The 21,962-nt window shown below is 41.9% G+C and overlaps 1 protein-coding gene across 1 annotated transcript in view; it reads left to right on the forward strand.

Annotated features, from left to right (window-relative positions):
- The window catches only part of OTC (ornithine carbamoyltransferase), a 33,515-nt gene extending 15,531 nt beyond the window's left edge, over positions 1–17,984 (forward strand). The window contains exons 4-10 of the mRNA XM_032100919.1: positions 29–116; positions 5,373–5,526; positions 12,909–13,031; positions 13,704–13,757; positions 13,863–14,012; positions 14,525–14,662; positions 16,657–17,984. Of these exons, the coding sequence (XP_031956810.1) occupies positions 29–116; positions 5,373–5,526; positions 12,909–13,031; positions 13,704–13,757; positions 13,863–14,012; positions 14,525–14,662; positions 16,657–16,716 (767 nt within the window). The 3' untranslated portion in view covers positions 16,717–17,984. The remainder of the gene's footprint in view (positions 1–28; positions 117–5,372; positions 5,527–12,908; positions 13,032–13,703; positions 13,758–13,862; positions 14,013–14,524; positions 14,663–16,656) is intronic.
- The last annotated feature ends 3,978 nt before the right edge of the window (positions 17,985–21,962 follow it).

Below are 21,962 nucleotides of genomic sequence, written 5' to 3' on the forward strand. Positions count from 1 at the left end.
TTTTTTTAAAAATTTTTCTTCACTGTAGGATTTGCTCTCCTTGGAGGACATCCATCCTTCCTTACAACACAAGACATACATGTGGGCACTAATGAGAGTCTCACAGATACAGCAAGGTTGGTAAAATATCACTTGATTGAACATCGTACTTGGTAATTGATTGGGCTGACATCTGTCTTGCAGAATTTTGGAAGCTAGTATTTTCTTTCTGGAAAATGCAAGAAGGTAGTCCAAATTTCTTAAATATTTACAGATCAGCTCACAGAATCCATATCTCAGTAAACCTTTATTCCATTCACTCAAGCTATCCAACATTTCCCACATTGAGAATTATTTTGGCATATAGAGTGTTAATTAGGCTTACATTTACAAATGAAACCATTTTATGAACCTCAGTAGTAGTGTAACTCCACTGATGATAGCACATATATTCCAACAAGACCCAGACCTTCTGGTTCTGCTGCTCTGGGAGCAAAATCAAAAAGCAAAGACATTATTTAGTTAGGCCAGCCGCTGGTGGGCCTTAGCCTGCTGTAGTAGCAGTGACAGGGGTGGCACTGAGGGCCTTTCTGATCCCCCCATTTCAGCAGCATGAAACTGGACCAGCACTTTGTAGCCAGTTTCAGATTTCCTGTGCCCTCCTTCCCAGCTGTACCCACTGTCAGAACTGCTGTGGAGGCTGGGCTATGGCTCCCTCTTTCTGGCATCCCCGGAAGATCGAAATCATGCCCAGTTCCACATGGTTGCAGGGATGGGTAGCAGCCTATCTCCAATGCTGTGGTGGGCAGGACCTGAGGTCAGGGTTTTTCTCCAGTGCCTCTGATACTGCTGAAAGCAGGCAAAACGTGAGGTCATGTTTTGCAGGTGCTCCTGCTGTTTTCCATAGCGCTCCAACTGTTAAAGCTTCATCCACCCTTAGCATTACCCTGTTTTCTAGGCAGCCCTTGTGCAGCCTGAGGTCGATTCAGCCAGGCCCAGCTGTTGGAAGGTTAGCAGTGTCTGAGTGGTCCCTATTGTTCTAGTGAAAGATATGCAGTGTCAAGCTCATCAGGCTCAATTCAAAATATGCAATCAGGCAGCTGAGTTCCATTGCCTCTGCTGAATATCACAGTTCTCAGTCAGTGGGAGAGATTGTTTGAGAACTATGGTGCTGTTCTCTGTGATGAAATCCAAGGAGAATTTAAGAAAAAAGAGCAAACATTTGAACATTTAAAATTTTCCTTTCTTGTTTTTAACTACTGAAGTGGAAGACATATGGGTGTTGATGGTAGAAAGTAAAAATCTCAGTCCCTTTGAGGCTTGAAAGTACTTAACTCTCACTCTCTGCTGGACACATAACTCTGCCAGTATCAGAGAAAGCTGCAACAATAGAATCTTAGAATGTTTTGTGTTGGAAGAGATTTTAAATATCATCTCATTACAACCCCCCTGTAATGGACAGGGATGCTTTTCACCGGACCAGGTTGTTCAGAATCCCATCCAGCCTGGCTTTGAACACTGCCAGGGATGGGGCAGCCACAGCTTCTCTGGGCAACCTGTGCCAGGGCCTCACCACCCTCACAGTAAAGAATTTTTTCCTAATATCCAATCTAAACCTGTTCTCTGTCAGTTTGAACCCATTCCCCCTTGTCGTGTCACTCCAGGCTCTTGTAAATAGTCCCTCTCCATCTTTTGCATAGGCTCTGTTCAGGTGCTGGAAGGCAGCAATTAGGTCAGTCTAGAGCTTTCTCTTTTCCAGGCTGAATAATGCCAGTTCTGTCAGCCTTTCCCTGTAGGAGAGGTGCTCCATCCCTCTAATCACCTTGCAGCCCTCATCTGTCCTACTGTAAAGCTGGCTGAGAGCCCCAGTGGCCAAATCTTCAGGAAGGGGGAAGATGCAGTCAGGGTCCTTCCAAAGTGCTTCCCTGCAATAACCTCTCCAAGCATTGTCCCGCCAGCCATGCAGGACTGTCACCCAGAGGCTCTCTGCCATTCAGATGCCAACCCTACAGCAAATCCAGGTGTTTTCTGACACAAAAACAGATGTGCTTCATATAGCCCAGTTTTCATTTCTTCTTCTTCCCAAATGGGACAGTAAAGGGACATTAAATCTTTTGTTTATGGTGTCCTGAATGGCCTTTGTTTGCACAAGCAAAAAGGAAAAGGGCAGACAATAAACTACAAGAAACGAGGAAATAAATAGAAGTAAACAAATCTTCCAGCCATTCTGAAGGCATCCCCATTCTGTGAATAAAGTTGCTACAATACCCACTTCCCAAGCAAGCCTTCAACCCCCTTTTCTCTGTCACTGCTTGCACTTTCAGGACAAATCCCTATTTATGACTCTGACCTGAGGATTTTGCTCCTCTGCTGAGTCACAGCTCTCATCTGCTACAGTGGACAGGGGGTTTTCCCAAATCCTTAAAGAATCCCAGGTGCTCTGCTCCATTCCTGCTCTCATTAGCAGAAGTACTACTGACTGCATAATTAAGGCTGAGCAGTTTACCCAAAAGAAAAACTGGAGTGTTAATTCCTTGGTGCTTCTTGTGAATGAAAGATGACATCCCAACCTCATTCAGTTAATGTAAGAATAAAAAAAGAATGCCTGTAGTAGACCCAGAGGGTATTTCAAATATTTACAGCCATGTGTCTGGGGCTCTGAAAGCCTTAGAAGTACTTGAGATTGAGACTTAAAGCGAAAGGGGCACAGATCTATAAAAGTCACAGTTTTTATTAGAACTGCTGCAGGTATGGGTTGAAAGCCTGCTGTGAACATATTTTTAGTGACTTATTACCTGCTCATAAATCAGCTCCTCCATGCTTCACAAGACATTTACATTTGCACTGACACAGTGGCAAAAAGTTACCACCCATTAAGGAGCTCTAAGCCTTTCAGTGCTGTTTAGCATGTCTGATATATTACCTGAAATGAAATATAAGTACTGTGTCTGTATTTCCCACTGTAGAGCAGTTCCACTGGGCATCACTAAGGCTCAGTGGCCATAAGGTTCAGTGGCAGCCCTGAAGAACTCATAGGATGATTTTACCAGTCCACTGGAATTATTAGGGCATTAATCTCTGCATTTATGGGGAACGGGTTTACTTTGCTGAGAACAGATCTACCGTATGTCCCTCTGAGACTATGAGTAACAGTGAAGTAGTCTTGTCAGAAGTTTAAAGCTTTTGAATGGAAATAGACTTTCAAAACAAAAGCAAAATTACCTTGCATAGCAGTATTCTATACAAAATAAATGCAAATGTCCCATTTTCAAATTCAGAGATCTGCCATACCATACCCTGTGTTTCATTTCGGACCCTTCAGAGGATACAGTTGAAGAAAAAAGTCCAGGTTTTCTCTGTAGGAATAAAAATTACTTTGAAAAGAGAGATATGCTGCATTCTAATGTACCCAGTATTCCAATATAGCATATTTCCAGGCTCTGGGATTTTGAAGTTCATAGTCTCACAGTCTTGCAAAAGAATGAAATGAGAGAAAGACTTAGTGGTTGATAAAATAAGAACCTTGAATGTGGTCACCTGATGAGCCTGTGCTTACAGCTTCTCAGCTTACAAAACTTCACTTTTGACAAGACTCTTATCTATTCAGGACCTTTTTTCCTGTGCAATTCTAGCCTTACATATTTTCCTTCAAACTGATTCAATTACTGGAGACTTAATCATTCCCCTGTAATCAGAGACCTCCAGGTGAGGGTTATTTGTGTTTTTCCCCCCCAAGTTTAGTTTTCTTTTAGTTTCACAAATAATAAAGCCAGTTTATAGGTGATTTTCCACTGTAAAATATGGCATCTAGAAAAGCTGGCAGGACTGTCTCATGCCTTGCTGGCAGTTGTCTCATAAGTCTGATATCTACTTTCAACAGACTAAAGATGAAAGTCCAGCAGTTTTCACTAGTTGGTGGTTATGGCTGAATTTCCACTAATGACATATCCTATAAAGGAACCATCTTTAATTTCTTGATCAGCTGTGCCAAATAGAAATCGACTGTCCTGACATCCTAAAGGAAAAAAAATATAAGGAAAATGAGCAATTTCCCAGTGTGATTGCCCCTTTTCCTTGGCTGATGGGGACTGGCTATGTCTTGTTTAGGGTGGGCACCTGTGAGATGGCTAATAAAAGGGCCCATGCATCACACCCCTGATGGCAGGTTCAGAACAGGTCTCCCCCAGAGAAAGGATCTGGTGAGCTAAGAAGAAATACGGCACCAACAGCAACTGTTCCAGTATTTTGTAAGCAGTAAAAACATTGTTCAGTTCCTCCTTTTCATTTGTAGCTGCTATTGACAGTCTTTTCTTCAGAGAGAGCTCTACAGGCAGTCTTGTCACATAAGAGTTTTGCTTGTGTGAGGAATGTTTGGTGTCAGTAGAAAATACTTGTTACTGACTTCATTAGGAGACCTTGCTGATGGTGGTATTAACAGCCCTATTTCCACGAGAGGCAATGCAAGAATTCGTTATGGTTAATCAGGAAGGCAGATACAGCAAGGATTTTTTCCATACACTTCTAATTCAGTGCTCCCTCGTTTTGTTTTAAGGTCCTATTACAGATTACATGAAAACACACAAAATGCTACTTCAAAGTCAGGCTTCAGGGCCTGATTAAAACACAGAAACGCAGAGAAATTAAGAGTTCCAATCCATATTTAATTTATCTAAAAAATTCAGAGAATACTGTGCTGATCTCTGTGTCTTTCACACTTTAGCAAATGAGGTTAATGCCAGAGTGGTACAGGGGCTCCTGCAATCCCTTTCCTCACACTGAGTTTCAAATTTGGGCATTACTTGAATGCTGATACCATGTGAGTCAGTACACAAGTGTGTAGGTAGGAGAAAGCAGGCCAACTACCCCACCCTGCTCTGTTTCTGTGTTTATTAAGATCAGTAAACAATTGTGGTAATCTAAAACAGGTCTGTATTGCTGATCCTCACAAAGTCAGGCTACCATATAGAGTCTGTAATATTCAGTCAATGCTACATTTGTTCTTTGCTAAAACACTGAAAAAATCATATACCTTCTCTCTTCTGAGGTTATCAAAGTCTTCAAATGTTACAGTATCACACAATCTCTTCTCTTAGTTCAGAGAGCTTAACATCAATGTTTCATCTACAATGAAATGCTAAAGAGAAAAAGATATAAAATAAGCAGCAGTTTTCATTTACTTACTGTCATAGTGTTAGGAAGTGAAACTTCTTACTTATTAGCAGCTTGTTAAATGGCTACATTTGAGTCTGTTCTGCAGGCGTAATAAATTATTCAGATAGCTGAAAAATATTGATTCATTACCATTTCTCATTAATATTTATGTGTTGCACACTGAAGAGTGCAACAGGGGTATATTTATTATGTTTGACTTGAGTATTTTCCGCCATCTCTAGGGTGCTGTCCAGCATGACAAATGCAATCTTGGCTCGAGTTTATAACCATAATGATCTGGACCTAATGGCAAAAGAAGCCACGATCCCAGTAATCAATGGATTGTCTGACTTACACCATCCTCTCCAGATTTTAGCTGATTACCTAACTCTTCAGGTAAAAATATAACTTTTTTATTTTGCTAAGTCTTAGTAAGTATTTGGGGAAGTCATCTTCAAAACCTTTCATCCCTAGGTTTTTCAAAGTAGCAATTAAATGGCGCTTGTTGTTTAAAGAGATCATCATCCAGCAGTATAATTAAGGACCTGTTTAATTTAAAACAATTACGTAGTCCTATCAGCTGTAGTAGGACTGAACTTAAGCATAAAATGAAGTACTTCATTGGAATTAGTCTGCAATTCAAAGAAGGTACAGAGTGCTCTACATATTAAGACAAAGATGAGAATCTGGCTCAGTCAAAGCCAGCAGAAGTTTTTCCACTGACTTAAAAACACTCAGTAGTTCACTCTTGATTCCACCCTAATCTATGGACAGCTTAAAAGGAGTCACTATTTATATATTAGGAAATTGGTTGAACAAATTTGTTTTGAAAAGCCAGTTAATGCTACCAGTACAAATGCTTAGTGTTCAGGCACTTTAACCAGTTTAAACTTTGCTCACATCACAGAACAGTTCAAAGAGATTGTATTTTGTATTTTTATCTAATGTAACAGTGGCTCTGACAGCAGGATAACATTTTACACACAGAATACCAGATGTTTATCTGTGAACAGAAGGACTATGTGGTTTTACAATCAATTGAGGATCTGGCTTATAAAAAAGATTATTATACTGCAGGGCTGGTTGACAACTATGATGAACTCCTCTGACCTTGTTTACTTTCTGAATGAATAAAAACCACACTGCTTGAAAATGGTAGGGCAGAATAATTTCCTAATTCATTCAGCTGTGTTTCTCAACTGTTGGAGACTTTGCTATGGGGCATTCAGTATGTGGGAAAGATCTAGTGAGAGTAATATTAAAGTATTCATGCTTTAAACCTTAAATACTGAAAGACTCACGTGTTTGGCAAAAATTCCTTTTTTATTTTAAGTGGTTTTTTGTAAATTTTTTATACTCACAGTGAAGAGACCAGAAAAAATCAGTGAACTTGAGACTAAGATGCTTCACAGACCTCAGGATAAGGGAGATTTGTGAAGTCACATTGAGCAAGCCTCAATGTTCATATTGCATAAGACAGTAAGTTGTAATGAGAATGTCATAATATCATTATACACATTGTGTGCAAATATAAGTCAGAAGAATCTTCTGGTTGTATTCTGTGGGGTGTTCTGTCTTGCAAAGACCTTGTTAATTAGCATTTTATCACTTCTGAGTAACAGTCTTCAGGAATAATCTGATACAGTCCACACAACCATGGATATCTCTGCCCCTAAACCTGGTTTTACGTAGGCCACTGACTCCAGAAGACAGGTTCAGAGTGCTGTTGCCCTCTACTCCACCTCCAGTCAGTGAAGAGAGACCACTGAGTGCCTCAATCACCTTCTGGAGATGTATCTCTTTCTCCACTGATCTTAGGGGCAAACCTATGGGAAACAGCAGGATGAGTACACGCCCTGTTGAGCACCCTCTGCTCCTCCTCCGTTGCATCCTCATACAGGGCAGCCACGGTAGAAACTCTGGGTGAACATGAGCCCACAGGCTGCACTGTTCCCTGGTTTGAATACCAAGGGCAGCACCAACACCATGGGGTGTCTTTGCAGCATCAAACACCAGGGAGGATGTCTGTGGAAAGAGTGCCCCTGCCCATTTTACCTGATGAAGAAATAGGTCCACAACAGTTGGTGCTCAAACAAAAGAAGTATTTGACATGGAGAGGTGTCATGACAAAGTGAGCACTTACATCACAAGGAATGGCTTAGCTTTTACACAGACATGGAAGGCTTTTAAAATTTGCAGCACTTTGACACTCAGCCAAATAAGCAGAGCACAATTTCCTCCATCTACCCATCTCTCCCTGATTCCTTCCAGCATGTTCCTTAGCCAGAAGTTTGTCAGGAGATCTTTATAGGGCAGCTGGGTGGCCACCCGGCTATGCCAAGGGCATGTTGCACTGCTGGTTGCTGACACACTTTCCTGCTTTCTTACCCAGGAGAGAGGTGCAGGCAGGGGAGAGCTCTCAGCAGCTCTCTGAGGCTGATGGCACTGCCTGAACTTTCCCTTTCTGACCTGTTCCTCTGCTCCTTTTCCTCTTTGCACTGTACAGTGGGTTGGAGAAGACTGGAGTGGCATGTAATGAAAAAACGTTTTAATCATATAATGAACTTTACCGGGTCACAGAAGTGAGATTAACTCTTGAAGAGGTGTGAGACACAGGTCTAGTTGCTACTTACCACAATCAAGCTTCTCATGGGATTTTCAGCAAGATAGCATCCAAGTACTGCCTGCAAGAAGATTAATACAGGGATGCGGAATGGTGCCACCAATTCTTTAAATTAGTTGAGAGTCCATATATAACATTTAGACTGTTTCTGCGCAATGCAAAGGCAGTTTATTTGATTTATACATATATGCAAACTACAATAGTGGCACAGACTGCTAGCCTAATATTTAAATGTAACTTTTAAATGTACAAATCTTTGTAGAGCTTATTTCTCTTTAAAAAATGTCTCTTCCCTATCCCCATAAATATTTTTCTGCCTGGATCTGTTCCTCCCTGCTGTCAGTACATACCCAAAATGTACTTTTTCTCTTTTCTTCTTTTTTCTTCTGTGTTTTCCAGTGGAGCTCTACATGCACTCTGGCCCTCTTCATGCTCAGCACATTTTTATTATTCCATTTTCTATACGCTATTAATTTTGTCATGTGCCTTCTTGAATCCTCCTCAAGTACTTTGTCTTTGGTCTGAAACTACAAAATTGCCTGGTTTGTCTTGTCAAAATGTTTTCTTGCTTATACCTTCTGGTTCCCTATTCAGGTGCATTTTAGTATGGTTATTTTAGTATAGTCCATCGCACCCCCCAAACAACGCAGCTGGTTTATTTTCAGGGATGTGAATTCTCCTTCTGTATTCAGGGAAAATTCTCCTCCTGTAAATGTTCAGGGTGTTCTTTTCAGATCCTACAGTGTGCTCCTGTTATGAATATTGGGGTGAGATTCCTCAGGTTCAGCATCCTCCTGCCCAGTGCCTTCTTCCTGAGCAACCTGGATCCCCTCACGTTTGAAGTCTAAGCTGGCTCTGTCCTTTAATGCTGTGCTCAGGGTTAATGCCCTCTATTATGCCAAGATAAATGTTTTTCTTCGTGCTTATATACTACCTTCTTTCTTAAAAGTTGTGTTGAACCGAGTTATAACCCACTCCAAATGGTTGCAAACATGTAAAGAACCTGATTTTGAGGGTTTGGGGATTTGGCCTTTAAAGACTGTGAGTTTGTGTGCTGGTAGTGTGCACACACTGAGCCCCTTTACTCCTCTGCTGTGCTGCTGCCGTGTAACAGCCTCGTGCTGAGTCCACCCGGTGCCTCTCAGTGTCCTGGGCAGGAGCTGTGGCTCAGCTTCTGCTCTGCTCAGCTTGGCTGGAGGGCAGCATCACACAATTTGTATTCCAGAGACAGCCTGGGTATTGACATTGATTCAATTGATATTAATGTCACTGGCCGAATCAGCTCACTTGTAACTGACTGCAGGATGGCCAGACTGGTAATTAGAGTGGATCCATATGCCACTAGCTTTTTATGTCACTGGTCTGGGGGGAATTTTCTTTTTCAGAAAGCAATGGTTAGCATAAGAAATACATCAGAAATACACAGATTTCTTTTTAAACAGCATAACAAAGAGTGTTGCCCAGCTTGAAGAGGGCTGAAACATATTCTGAAGTTCTCCTCAATGTGTGACCCCGACCTCAAATTATTACAATTTTCAAATTCATCCCCATCATCATCTTCATTATTCTAACTATTAGAAATCCCTGCTAAGTTCTGTCCTGATCCTCTAGAATATACTGTATCAATAACCATTATAAAAAACAGTGCGGGAGTAAGAAAGATAACTGGCCCAGCATTTGCCTTAAGCCCAGTTTGAGAGCCAGAAAATACAAGTTTGCCCAGTTTCTCATTTACTGGATTGCACTGTCTCCCAAAGGGCTAAAGCTTTGATTCGTCGCCGGCATTTCATTTTAAAATTTGACAGATTATTGATTCATTATTCAAAAGCTTGTTTTAATTGAGGGCTGTTATGACAGTTGTGGTCAAACATTTCAGAATTAATCTATAATGGTGTCAGAGTTTCAGTCTCGCTGGAAGCAAGTCCAGGCAGAGGCAGACACGAATGTCCCTAGTTAGTTAACCCAGTCTTCTCCACACGTACAGCAGGGTCCAATCTCTGAGCATGCTTATTTTTTCCCAGGGTTGGATACACTGATACACTGCAGCCTTGGATAAAAACAGAATGAAACATTGTAAAAGCAACATGAGGGTGAGAAAGTTGAACGTAAAGTCCGTATTACTTATTTAGCTGGGATTTTTCATGAGAATAACAAAGGCAAGTTTTATGGCACTACAGCAGCAATTACTATTGTGCCAAAGAGGCTTCATAAGAGAGAAGGGCTCTAGACTTTCTAAACATGTTATTTTTTTGTGTGGCTTTACTAGGAGTCATGTTCTGAATACAGAGTGAAACTGCAGAACACCCATACAGGTGTAAAGCCTACATCAATATAACAAAGTTTGGAAAAACTGGAGAGGGCTGCAAAGGGAAAATAACTTCCAAGGCTCTGGTAATTAGCAGGTAGCGTAAAGGCTCTCATTTAATCCAGAGTGTTACCATCCCGGCAAAACACTTTTAGCACGATTTCATCTGTGTGGTCGCATAAGCACATACTGTAAAAGAGGGAGTGGGCAGGAGGGGAAGTGTGTCTCATTTACAGTAGCTTTTGTGTTGCCTCAAAGCTTTCGGGTTCTGACCAACAGAGTTACCTCAACTCTGCTGGAAGCTGAGGGTGTGTGCTTGCTTTTAGGCAGCACAGTCACAGTGATCTGGCTTTAGATGAAGAGGTTTGAATTACAGCAGCAGTGCACCAGTGGCAGCATAAAGCCTAGAACAGGATATAAAACAGGTTCCCCTAGCACACACACAGCTTGATTCTGCCTTGCTGTGACTCCTTCCAATAGCATAACATCTTCATTAAAATCAGTTCAGCTATGTCCACTCTATCCAGTAGGCACTGCAGATGCGGCATCGCAATTTGCAGCGCATATCAGGGATCGTTATACAGACACGTCCAGTACTCCATATTTTATCTGTAACAGCTAGTGGCTTGGGAAAACAGAGGAAAGTACTTAGTATGCACTGTGCTTCTTTTAATGTAGAGTAGCAGCTGGCAATAAGGTGAAGTTGTTTAACACAGCAGTATATTTGTGACTCTAGTCAATGCTTTGAGTATTAAGGCTGAGATGTCTATTTTTAAACAGTAAGATGAAAAGAACTCAGGACTGTCTTGTTTGCTTCTGGCTGTGGGTTCCAGTCTCAACTACCACTAAGCGCTAAATGGAAACAGCACCTTAAATAAATGCTTCAGTTCGGCCTTCTCCTAGGAGCACCATTGCTAGGAGATGTGGAAGGACTTTGAAAGATCCTTGGAGACCTACAGAATGGTTATACTGAAATAGCTTCCATGTCCACAAAGTCCTGATTTGTTTTCCTGTAAATTTGTTCTCCTTGCATCCAATCTCTGCCAATAAGCTTGCTGCTAACAAACTTTGGCAGAAAAAGTGATATTTCTGCAATACCATAGTTGTAGCCTTTGAGCCTGGGCAGTCTAGGACTCTATTATGTTTAGATTTTTACAGCACTTTAATGTCATTCCATATTTCGAGTACTGCTATTTTTGACTCAAAATTGTGATCTCTGGAAGAAATGCCAGTAACTTTGTTCTGGAACAACTTCACAAACTATTTGTTTAGGAGAAACTGCCGCCAGGAGAGGACGGGGTGGTCCCAGCCCTTTTTCCTGTTCAGTCTTTTGGCATCTTTTCTGCAACTGCCTTCGAGGTTGCCACTCAGTAAAATGTGGATGCTTATCCTCTCTGACAAGCATTGAATCATGCCACACAAAGTGTTGAAGTGCTGTCTGGCTTCCAGCTACTACAATGCAATCGTAACATGGCCCAGATTTGAACTAAGAATAAAAGGCTCTCCAGAAATTTTTTCAAGTCATGAGGTGGAGTTTTACAGAGCAGGCTTATAGGAATATTTGGTTATGTCTTTCAAAAAATTTTGATATCAGCTTAAGTGCCTATAAACATGCATATTTAAAACAAGGCTCATTAAGAAGCCTCAAATTATCCTGCTCTGGAAATACGTAACCCCTCTTGCTCTTGTTCCTCCTTAGGCCTTATCTGTTGGGGGGGAGGGACAGAGTAACTGCACATGGCCAGGCTCTAAGTGCCATCAGGCAAAGCCACAGTTAACTCTGTAATGCTGTTTCAAGTTTGGATAATCCACATTTTTAAAAAAATTCCTGCACTCTTTTGTTGTACCAGCTGGACTCTGCCGAGCAGGCTGCAGCTCCCTGAGAGCACAGCGGGGGTTTCCCTGGGCCGTGCAATTGGTCACATCCCGGAGTCCATTTCAGACAGCCCCTCGATGTGGCTCTGGCAGCCAGCAGTGTTACAATGCAGTGGTGGTAAAGAAGGCAGAGAAGGGTCCCTCATGAGGGTTTGGGATGGCTTTATTCACATCTTGTCCCAGTGCCCTCGGAGGCAGAGAGAGAGAGACCTCGTGGTCTGGGTGTGGGGTGGTTTTGTCAGGGGCCCAGGGGCGGTCCCTGGGCAGGGTTGGGGTACAGGAGCCAACAGGGAGAAACCAAGGGAGAGGCCAGGGCTAGGGCAGGGATCAGGGGGAGCATGGCATCGCAGAATCAGGGGTTAACAGGCTACCACACTCTTTGGCTGTACAATGGAGAACAAATGCTGCAGGCCATGCGTGGCACAGCTGCTTTCAGAGTGCTGCCCTTTGGTGTCCTGTGCAGTTGTGGGGTGAAGATGCCTTCCCAGGGCATGGCCACAGCCACAGGGAACAGCATGTAGAGGCAACCAAGCCAGAGCAAAGCTCAGTAGGGGTATTTTCACAATTTTGGGGGAAAGCTGAAAGGTGTTCTATTCCAGGCATTAGGACAGTCTCTAATTAGTAGTTTCTAACATTCCTCTAGTTTATGAATCCCAAAGAACAGCTGTACATCAGTGATGCTAAACTCACTTAGTGTCTGGTGCTGAATCCCTCAGCCTGAGCCTCACCATTGGCTCATGTTCCAACGTGTCCTTCTCGAAGGGAAGCAGCTGCACTTAGGCCCTCTTGTATGACATGGGGGGCCTTCCCTCCATGACCATCCTGCAGGAGCAGTAATTTCAGGTGTGGTCCATGCAGGTAGCATTGAATGTAGCCAGCTGCCTTTGTGCAGAGCTGTCTGATCATTTCCTCTTGCCCATCAGCCTGCCCAGCTCCTCCAGAACATAACCCCAGAGCTTGTGATTGCTTTGGCAGGAGCACTATGGAGGGCTGAAGGGACTCACCATCGCCTGGATCGGGGACGGCAACAATGTCCTCCAGTCCTTCATGACGAGCGCTGCGAAGCTGGGAATGCACCTGCGGATTGCCACTCCCAGGGTGAGAAAAACCATGTTCGTGGAGAAAGGAAGGCAAACTTCCCCCAGGCTTGTCTCAAACACTCAGGCATTGCTCAAGGGCCCCAGCTGGGGGTGCCCACATCTATCGTGAGTGCCTGTTATCAGAACCAAAATCCCGATCCAGTTATTTTGATGCAAAGCGGGAGTGATTCTGCTGAGTCCAACATCAGAAATGGGAATTAATGACAGGAGTATAAATCATGGAGAATCACAATTCCATTTGACAAAGCCTTACAAAGTCATCCAATGCACTCTCCCCCACCAAAAAAAAATTGAAGCTTTTTTCAGATGGGTGGAGGTGTTGCATCTCATTTGGTTTAAATTGGTGGTGCAGCATTTTAGAATGTTGCATTGTAATACAATATAAAATATTTTTTTAAATCAGTTTAGAACCAAAAAAATAAATACTGTGTATGAATTTAATTCTGTGACTGTCAAAATACATTTTTCTTATGTTTTTAGAACACTTGCCACCACTTTATCTGCAAAATAAACTTTCAACAAAATCAACATAATTTCTTCAAGTTTTACAGTTCTGAAACATATTCTTCCATGGCAAATGGTTCAGTCAGTAGGTTTTTAAGCAGTGTTATTAAATAGTGAAGATATTATACATGTTCCATGATGTGTTGCCTATTATTTCTTTTGTCAGGGCTTTGAACCAGACCTTGGGATAACTAAAATAGCAGAACAGAACTCCAAAGAGGTAGGAGCCTAAGGAACAGCTGAGTAGAATTGTTCGAATAGAGCTTATTTTCATTATAAATGAAGTTCCTTGTCTTAGTGATCTTCCTTATTTGATTCACATTAGTATGGCACCAAGTTACTTCTCACAACAGACCCTTTGGAAGCTGCAGACAGTGCCAATGTCTTAGTTACAGACACATGGATAAGCATGGGACAAGAAGAGGAAAAGAAAGAAAGACTAAAGGCCTTTCAAGGTTATCAGATTACAATGCAGGTAAAAACTGAGATATAGGTTTTTGTTTACATTCTTACAGTTTGCATTTATCAGATTCAACATCAACAAAGCATGAATTTGGGGGGTTTTTTAGTGGGGCCATGGAAATTCAGATGCAAACCTTCCTCCAGCTTAAAGAACTCTCAAAGATAACAAAGTTTGAATTATTTCATACACTCCACATGGCTTGGCCTCTTTCAGAGCTTCCCAATGAGACCCAGCTCTTGAACATGTTCAGCAGAGGCGTTCTCACTCCCCTTCTAAAGTCAGAGAAATTGGAGTGACTTTTTGACTTTGTGAAGTCAGCATCGAACTCTTACAGACTTGCATGGACATATTCCATCTTATTCACAGATGAGGAATTCTTTCGCAGTCTGTGGAATTCTTCTGAGTTCATCATCCAAGTAACCAGAGTGGGAGTTAATATAAAATTTGTTAACATTTTTACTAGTTAAGGACTTTACTAATGTCCTCACTTACGTCTTTATTTTTATATGCTTTTTAATCTACAGACTGCAAAATCTGCTGCTTCCAACTGGACTTTTTTACATTGTTTACCCAGAAAACCTGAAGAAGTTGATGATGAAGTATTTTATTCTCCACGGTCATTGGTTTTCCAGGAGGCTGAAAACAGAAAATGGACAATTATGGTAAAAAAAAAAAGAGAAGATAAGTGTAGTTGGACATTAGGGTCAGTTCTGTTCTGCCTTACATTACAGGCTTGAATTAAGCCTGGTTTCACAATAAATAGTAAATGTTGAAAACATATGTTTCAAATTCGCCCCAGAGCACATCACAATTTTGACTATAGGCAACATATATTTGTAGCACAAATGTGATCTTTTGGTGATAATCTGCTGTTGCTTGACCCAGGTTTTATCATTAAGTGAAATCTACAATATGAACCATTATTTTTTTGGTAATTAAATCACTGGATTTACTCTAATGATTATCTCAACTTCTCAATTAAAACATGTTAAAAGCTGAGGTCACAGGGTCTGGTCCTAGAAACTACAGTTTCCCAAACACTTAAAGCTAGTTATTTTCTGTCAGGAAAAGCTGCTGCTGACACTGATGGGAACTTTCCTTGAGAAAGTGCTGGAAGAGCAAAGATTTGAAAGATCCTGAGAAGTTATGTTGTGGGCAACACTGTGTGATCTGTGGGAACCATGAGAGGACACTTGGCATTTAACATAAACCATAACTCCCCTCTCAGCATTCCTAGAATTTCAGAAAATTACTGCCAGATCTCAGTAGCCTATTATTTATTTTTGGCTTTAGAACCACCGAGTTGACAGAAGCTAGTGAAAACTTTCAGAGGTGAAAAGAAAAACAAAAATGGCATTGTCATAGCTCTGAGAGGAAGCCTAGATGTGCTCCAAATGAATAAATAAGGGGTTGAGCATTGTGTTTACTAAAATCTCAGACATTGCACACAGTGAAAAGTACTAACAAATTTGTGTTAAATTCGTAGTTTTGGCCTTAAAATTCAACAAAAGGCTCATATTTTAAATTTTAATTTTGCAATTTAATTGCCCTAAATACTACTTTTTTAAAAAGAAAAGAATCCCTTTACTTTGGGTTCCAGGTGCACAGTTTTTTGGGGGGTGGGGGGAAAGAAAAAAAGTCATCTTTGTATTTTATCAAGCTATAAAAATAACGAATGTATGGGTCTTGTTTACATAGTATTTTCTACCACTCAGCACAGAGAGAAAACTGAAGAATAGATTATTTGCTCAGCTGTAGATCAAGCAGTGCTGAGTGCAGCCACGAATGTGCAACACTGAGAGGCTGCACAGCTGTAATTCAGCCACCTCTGTGTGCCTGGGGTGACCTGTCACACTGGGCAGGGATGATGGGAAAGGAAGGACAGGCAGCAAGCTCACAGCCCCTGGAGAACCCTCATAAATCCAGTGCTGGGCCAAAATAACAATGTGCAGCCAGACCTTGCTGTGAAATCACAGCAGTGTGAACCAGGTAATGCCCTGTCAAGGCAAAGCAAGCGTGGTGCTTGTTGCGTGCACAGGCATGGGAAGGACAGCAGAGATTCTGCAACACCACATTTTATTAAGCTGACAGTCCCATCACTCCCGTTTCACAGCCATGCCTAAGGCTGGGCAGGCAGGGCAGGAGGGGTAGATGGCACACTGTTTACCTCAGGGAGGATTTACATGTTTTACTACAGAAAGTATAGCTAAACTGGTATAAATTTCAGAGCCCATATTCCAGTGTGGCTCTCACTGATGCTAATGGAAAATGCTGAAATCCACAAGTCAGCCCATGTGATGTCTGGGTACCTACAGAATCTCCTAGAAGTAGCTGAGAATACATCACTGCATGCCACAAAGGCCTCAGTATTTGATCTAAATGCTTGTCTGAATTGCTCCTAAGCTGTCCATTAATATATTTTGTCCACACTGAGAAAATCAATCAGCTACAATACAGAACTTCCTAACTGATTTTCAGCTTTTGCCTGATTCATCATCAGAAATTCTAGTGAATAAATCTCAGTGTGCCATTTTTGTCAGGACAATAATTTTCAACACAACGCTTCAGAGCTGGAAAATATTTCCCCCTTATTTATTTTTATGGAGTATCTGTTTCCAATGTGATTGGATTTTTTTTTCTTTTCTTCCTCTTCTAGGCTGTCATGGTTTCCCTGCTGACAGATTATTCACCACAGCTACAAAAACCCACATTTTGATGCTTGAATTCCTGCCAGGAGAAAAATATTCCTCATCAGCAGAATATTCTGGTCTGCAAGCACATAGATTTTCTTCAGAAAGGACCAAAGCAATGAGTGATTTTTTAATAGAACCGTATAGTTAGCTGTATAATATTGCATTACATTTGTGAAAATGTTCAAGACAATAAAAACCATTGCAGAAGCTGCTTTTCATCTGGATGCTCCAAGCTGGCTCTGCTTTTTAGGGGTCAGCATCACGGAAAACATTCCAAGGTTGCACCTTAATGGTTGGGTCTACCAGCAGCATAGGCATGGCATAGCCTACAGGTGTGGTGGGGCTTGCACTGTGTGATATTGATGCCTGAAGATTTTTAGCTTTTTCATATATTTGTAGCTTTGTAGATTTTTAATATATAGTTGTATAATTTCTAGTGCTTTTCCTGCCCTCTTTCACATTTTAGAACAATAAGCTAACCCTTTCTAACACATTCTTGAAATTCTTTTTAGTCTTATTCTCAAGAAGAGAATTTCTAACGAGGACACCTGGTTTTTCACCAGAATTTGAGAGACATAACAACACATAAGGCAAACAACCTCCTGGACCAACTGCTAAGAGGCAGACCCCAGGGTGGGTTACTGGGGCAACTGATCTCCAATTGGATGTACCTGCTAGATGTACTAATTATTTAACCTTATAAAAATTGTAGCAATACCGTATCAGGCATGTGCAGAGCCATATTTGTGCACCTGAAAGCTTCCATTAAAGAATTGGTTTTTTCTTACCACTCTCAATATTGTTTGGAAAGTTTTGTCTTTTGATTCCAAACAGCAATATGACAGACATAAACTCCCTAAACCTGTCCCTTAATTGCTCATCTAGGGAAGTGTGTGTGGAGAAGCAGTGCTGCAGTTTGCCTTGGCTGCCTGCACTTCCCAGGTGCCCTGGCTCCTGTTTCTGTTCTCCAGCCAACATCCAAATCCCACTCCCGTTTGACACCAAAAATATAGAGACCTTGTGAGCATTATCCTCCTCCATGACATCCCTGTGGGCTGGTGCAGGGGGATATTGCTGTGGAATTGGAATGGAGCAGTTTCCACGGAGCTGGATACAGCAGAGAGATACAGCCAGAAGGACCTGGTTCATTCTGTGCCTATCTCCCCTAGACCGTCATTCCCCAAAACAGAATTTTGGCTACAGAAGTGAATATTCCATTTTTTTTTCCTGAGCAAACATGAGGGAGACCACATGATGAAACTTATACAGCTCCTTTGCAGAAATAATTTGCTGCATTTTGATGTACACTGTAACACAGTGTACATTTCAGCTAATCCTTCCCAGTAACAAATTCATGACATTTGTAGTTTTTGTGATGGCTAGGTGTGTGCATTTAATATTTCAGGCAAAGCTTAGAGTTAAGCATTAAAAAACACCTTCTTTGTTGTTTCTAAATAGTTTCAAAAATACACTGATTTTTTTTCCCACTGTTATACTGGGACAGTGTATGTGATATTCTAAAAAATTCTGCAAATGGATTTGCATTTTCTGACCAGCTGCAAAACATTATTCAACTCCTTTCTAAATTGGAGTTCACTGCAAGGCCACACAGACCATGGAAATGAAAATAAAGATACATTTTATTCTTATCTATTTACAATTGATTTCTTGGTTTTGCAGGCATTTGTGTGTGTCTCGTTAAGATTAGCATTTTCCTTTACAACATTACAAGGGTTTCAGTAATTCAGTGAACATTTACACCTCAGCAGAGATATAACTGCATCAATGGTGCAGGAATAGGGTATGTGCTAGAAATCAATGTTTTACCTCCCAGTTCAGCATGTGGAGGAAAATGCATGGAATACAGTATATTTTGGTTTGCAGTAAGTCCTGCTTTTTGAATTAGATTCCAGTTCAGCAAGATATGCAAAAGTGTGATTGGTCCTCTTGGACGTGGTGAGCGGTTCATGTGCTCAGAATTGAAGATATCCTTACTGACCTGATTTTCATTCTGTCTGAGAGTAAGACAACTCACTTTGCTGGTCCTTTCATAAAAACCACATTAATATCAGTTTTATGGTGTTGCTCAATGTATTAGCAGTGAAGTCAGGCACATTTATGATACCAAAGCTGTGTTGCTAAATGTTTCCTGGTGAACAGTTTAACAATCCTGCTCCTCTTTTGATTCTCAGTGCTCTGATTAGAGCTAATGTGCATCTTGGTTATTGCTGACTCTTTTTGTATCCAGGAATCTGAGCAGGATGCCAGACAGCTGAATCCCCTTGACATTTTTATAACACGTCCATAGAGCTGCTGCATAGCATGTGAGCAAGAGGGTCCAACATCTTCAGGAGGGTAATTTCACCTCATCCTGTTTCTCTGTAAAGATATACAGGAAAGGATGACAGTCCCTGCTCTGTCTTGCACAAAATGCTCACACCATGAGCTGTTCTGGTGCTTTTTAAAAGTACTGGGTGGACTTTACATATCCTGAGTGCTAGACCACTGTGTGGAATCACCAAACCTCCTACACCCTCCTGCACGTGCAATACCCAGTCTGTGTGCTGGGGAGCCAAACACATCCCAGGAGGGCAGATTTATGGACCATATGTAGATTGTCTGCACAATGCACACAGAGCAGATCTGACACTTTCTAGAGGCATTGGGTTGGTACCAAATAGACTTTCTGCCCCATGGACCCTGAAATATGGTGCCCTGAAGGGTTTCTGTTATGCCTGTAGGGACTTTCACTGCCTTGACATACAGCAGAACAACACTGTGAGGATTAATCCACTTGGGTGGGTTAAGCATCCTGGGATTGCTGGGTGGTAGCTGTGGTAGTGTGCAAGACAGCATTATTATGCCATCCAGACTCCTCATGAATTCATTACTTGAATTTACCAGTGATGACTGCAAATGTGGTAAGGGAAACAGCAATAACGTAGGGAGATTTTCTACGGGGGAAAACAGTTTATCAGCATTCAAAGGACTTAAACCAAATGTATAACAGGGAGCAGTCACTAATAGCTCACAGTGTTTTTCATTACATTTATTATGCTTTAATCAGTAGGAGTGCTGTTTTCATTGCTGAGTGTACTTGAAGGATAGGGTGTTATTCTCTCCATGTTTTTACAGAGATGCTCCTGCCTGACTCCTGATAGCCCAGACCTTCCTTCCACAAAAGTCCTGCTCTTTGGTTTGACCCAGAGAACAGCCCAGGTTCAGTTCAGGTCTATCAAGTCTTACCCACATCTGACTCATTCAATAATCCCCTGGTCCAATATCTTACCCCACACATCTGTAGGGCTGTGCTCTGGCCCTGTCTCCAGGACCTTGCACTGGTGGGGACAGCTGCCAGCCTAATCCATCTCCTGCTCAGAGGCACAAGGGGTGGACTGATCCCCCTGTCCTGTTCCTCCCCCCTGCAGGGCTGGTTGTGTGCTCCTGCTTGTGCAGGCACATCCAGACCTCACACACAGGCAGGCACTGAGGTCATGCTGTGTCCCAAGAGAGAATATTCATACTAGCTTTGGTGCCCAAAGTCCAGATGCAGATCCGAAGCTAGTACTAAATCTAGCTCTGATCCCAGATGAGGCCATGGAGGACCACAGCAGACCAGAGGTACTCTAATGTCATTTTAGACAGCTGGAAGTCTTGGGAGATATCTGCACAGACCCAGGAAATGTGACACAGGACCGATGGGGCACTTGGAGCAGAAATTTGTAGCCAGCAAGGGCATTCTACAGCAACTCAAAAGGCCCCAAATCCAGTGCTTTGGCAACCACTCCCTCACTATATTAATGGCCCATAGAGGATTTCTCCTATGCCTAGAAAGAAAAGCACAGAGTTACCTATTAGCAGTTCACAGACTCTGTAAATACTTGTTCTGCAGCACATTAACAGCAGTGGGAGGATTCTTTGATTATCAGTGCATGATGTCCTAAAAGTGATCTAACACTGATTAGAGATTCAGTAGAGAAAGAGGGGCAGAAAGCTTCCCTATAATTTTCTCAAGGAGAAAGAAGAGCATTTTTTCCCAGTGTACTAGAAGGCTAAGAGAACACAGTCACTACAGCAGGTAAGAGGCCTGCGGAAAGAATTTGCAAATGATTAGTGCAACTTAGGAAGGACTGAGTGAGGAGCCTGGACAACCAGGAGAGAACAAAGTAAGAATTCTCAAACAGAATTAAATATTTTATGTGAGCCAGCTTACATCAGGAATGACACCAAGTACAGCAGATTTACTCATTGTCTGGTAGCAGAATCAGTCGCCTGTGAAAGTCTGAGCTGCTAAAAGGGAAATACAGGAATGACTAAATAGCAAGGACACACCGAGGTTTGGTTGCCTGAAGTCCTCTAGAACTCCTGAATTAATGTTTGCCCCTCATAAGACAGGGCTGTAAGTAATGCATAATTACCTCTCTGCCTTTCAAATTTTGTGAGAGAAGGAGCAAGAGCTGCACGAAGATCTGAGCAATGCACTGAGCTGATCATTCAGTCTGGGGAAAGCTTTCATGGCTGAGTTGAGATATATTGAGCTTAGTTTTGTTTTCCAGGAATGTGTAATACTGGTGGAAAGTCTGAAAAACAAATTTCACACAAAGGGAAAGGTTTCTTCTTTCTTCTGGGTCTCTCATTTCTCGGCTAATCACTTGGTTAATGTATTGAGCAAATAAACAGTGCTTTTTTGATTATTTTGCCATGGTTATTTAGCCAGCTGCCTTTCAAATGCAGCGCCCAGAATTTCTGGGTCTTGCCCAAGGTTATGTGTACAGAGACACTTCATAAGCCACAATCAACATTTAATTCAGCCCAGCATTTGCTCTCATGACTAATGGGATACAGCTATTTGCAAGGCTATTTGATTCTTACACAATCTTGTTACCAACTTCTTGAAGAAATCCCAAACCTCTGTGGCCTATGTAAAGGCTGATGATCCCTTCCATGTGTATGTGTGTAGACAATTTTTCTCTACGGGCAAGAAATCTGAGGTGCCTCCATTCAGACCACAGATCCTTCACAGCCACAGTCAAAGCATTGCCTGCCCTTGCCAAATCCCTTGGAAAGTTCCTTCTGGTCGGCATTACATGCTAGAGGATTAATGAATGCTGCTGCTCTTTAATGGGCCTATTTTCAGGGGATTTACACTCATGCAAAGTAGGCTCCAACACAAGCACAATATATCTAGGAAGAGGGATGAGCACCAAGATCTGCAATCCTTGCTGATCAAAGTTTACTTAGTTGAGCCAAAACTTGATTCCAACTATAA

Source organism: Corvus moneduloides, chromosome 2 (assembly GCF_009650955.1).
Source record: "Corvus moneduloides isolate bCorMon1 chromosome 2, bCorMon1.pri, whole genome shotgun sequence".
Taxonomy (NCBI): Eukaryota; Metazoa; Chordata; class Aves; order Passeriformes; family Corvidae; genus Corvus; species Corvus moneduloides.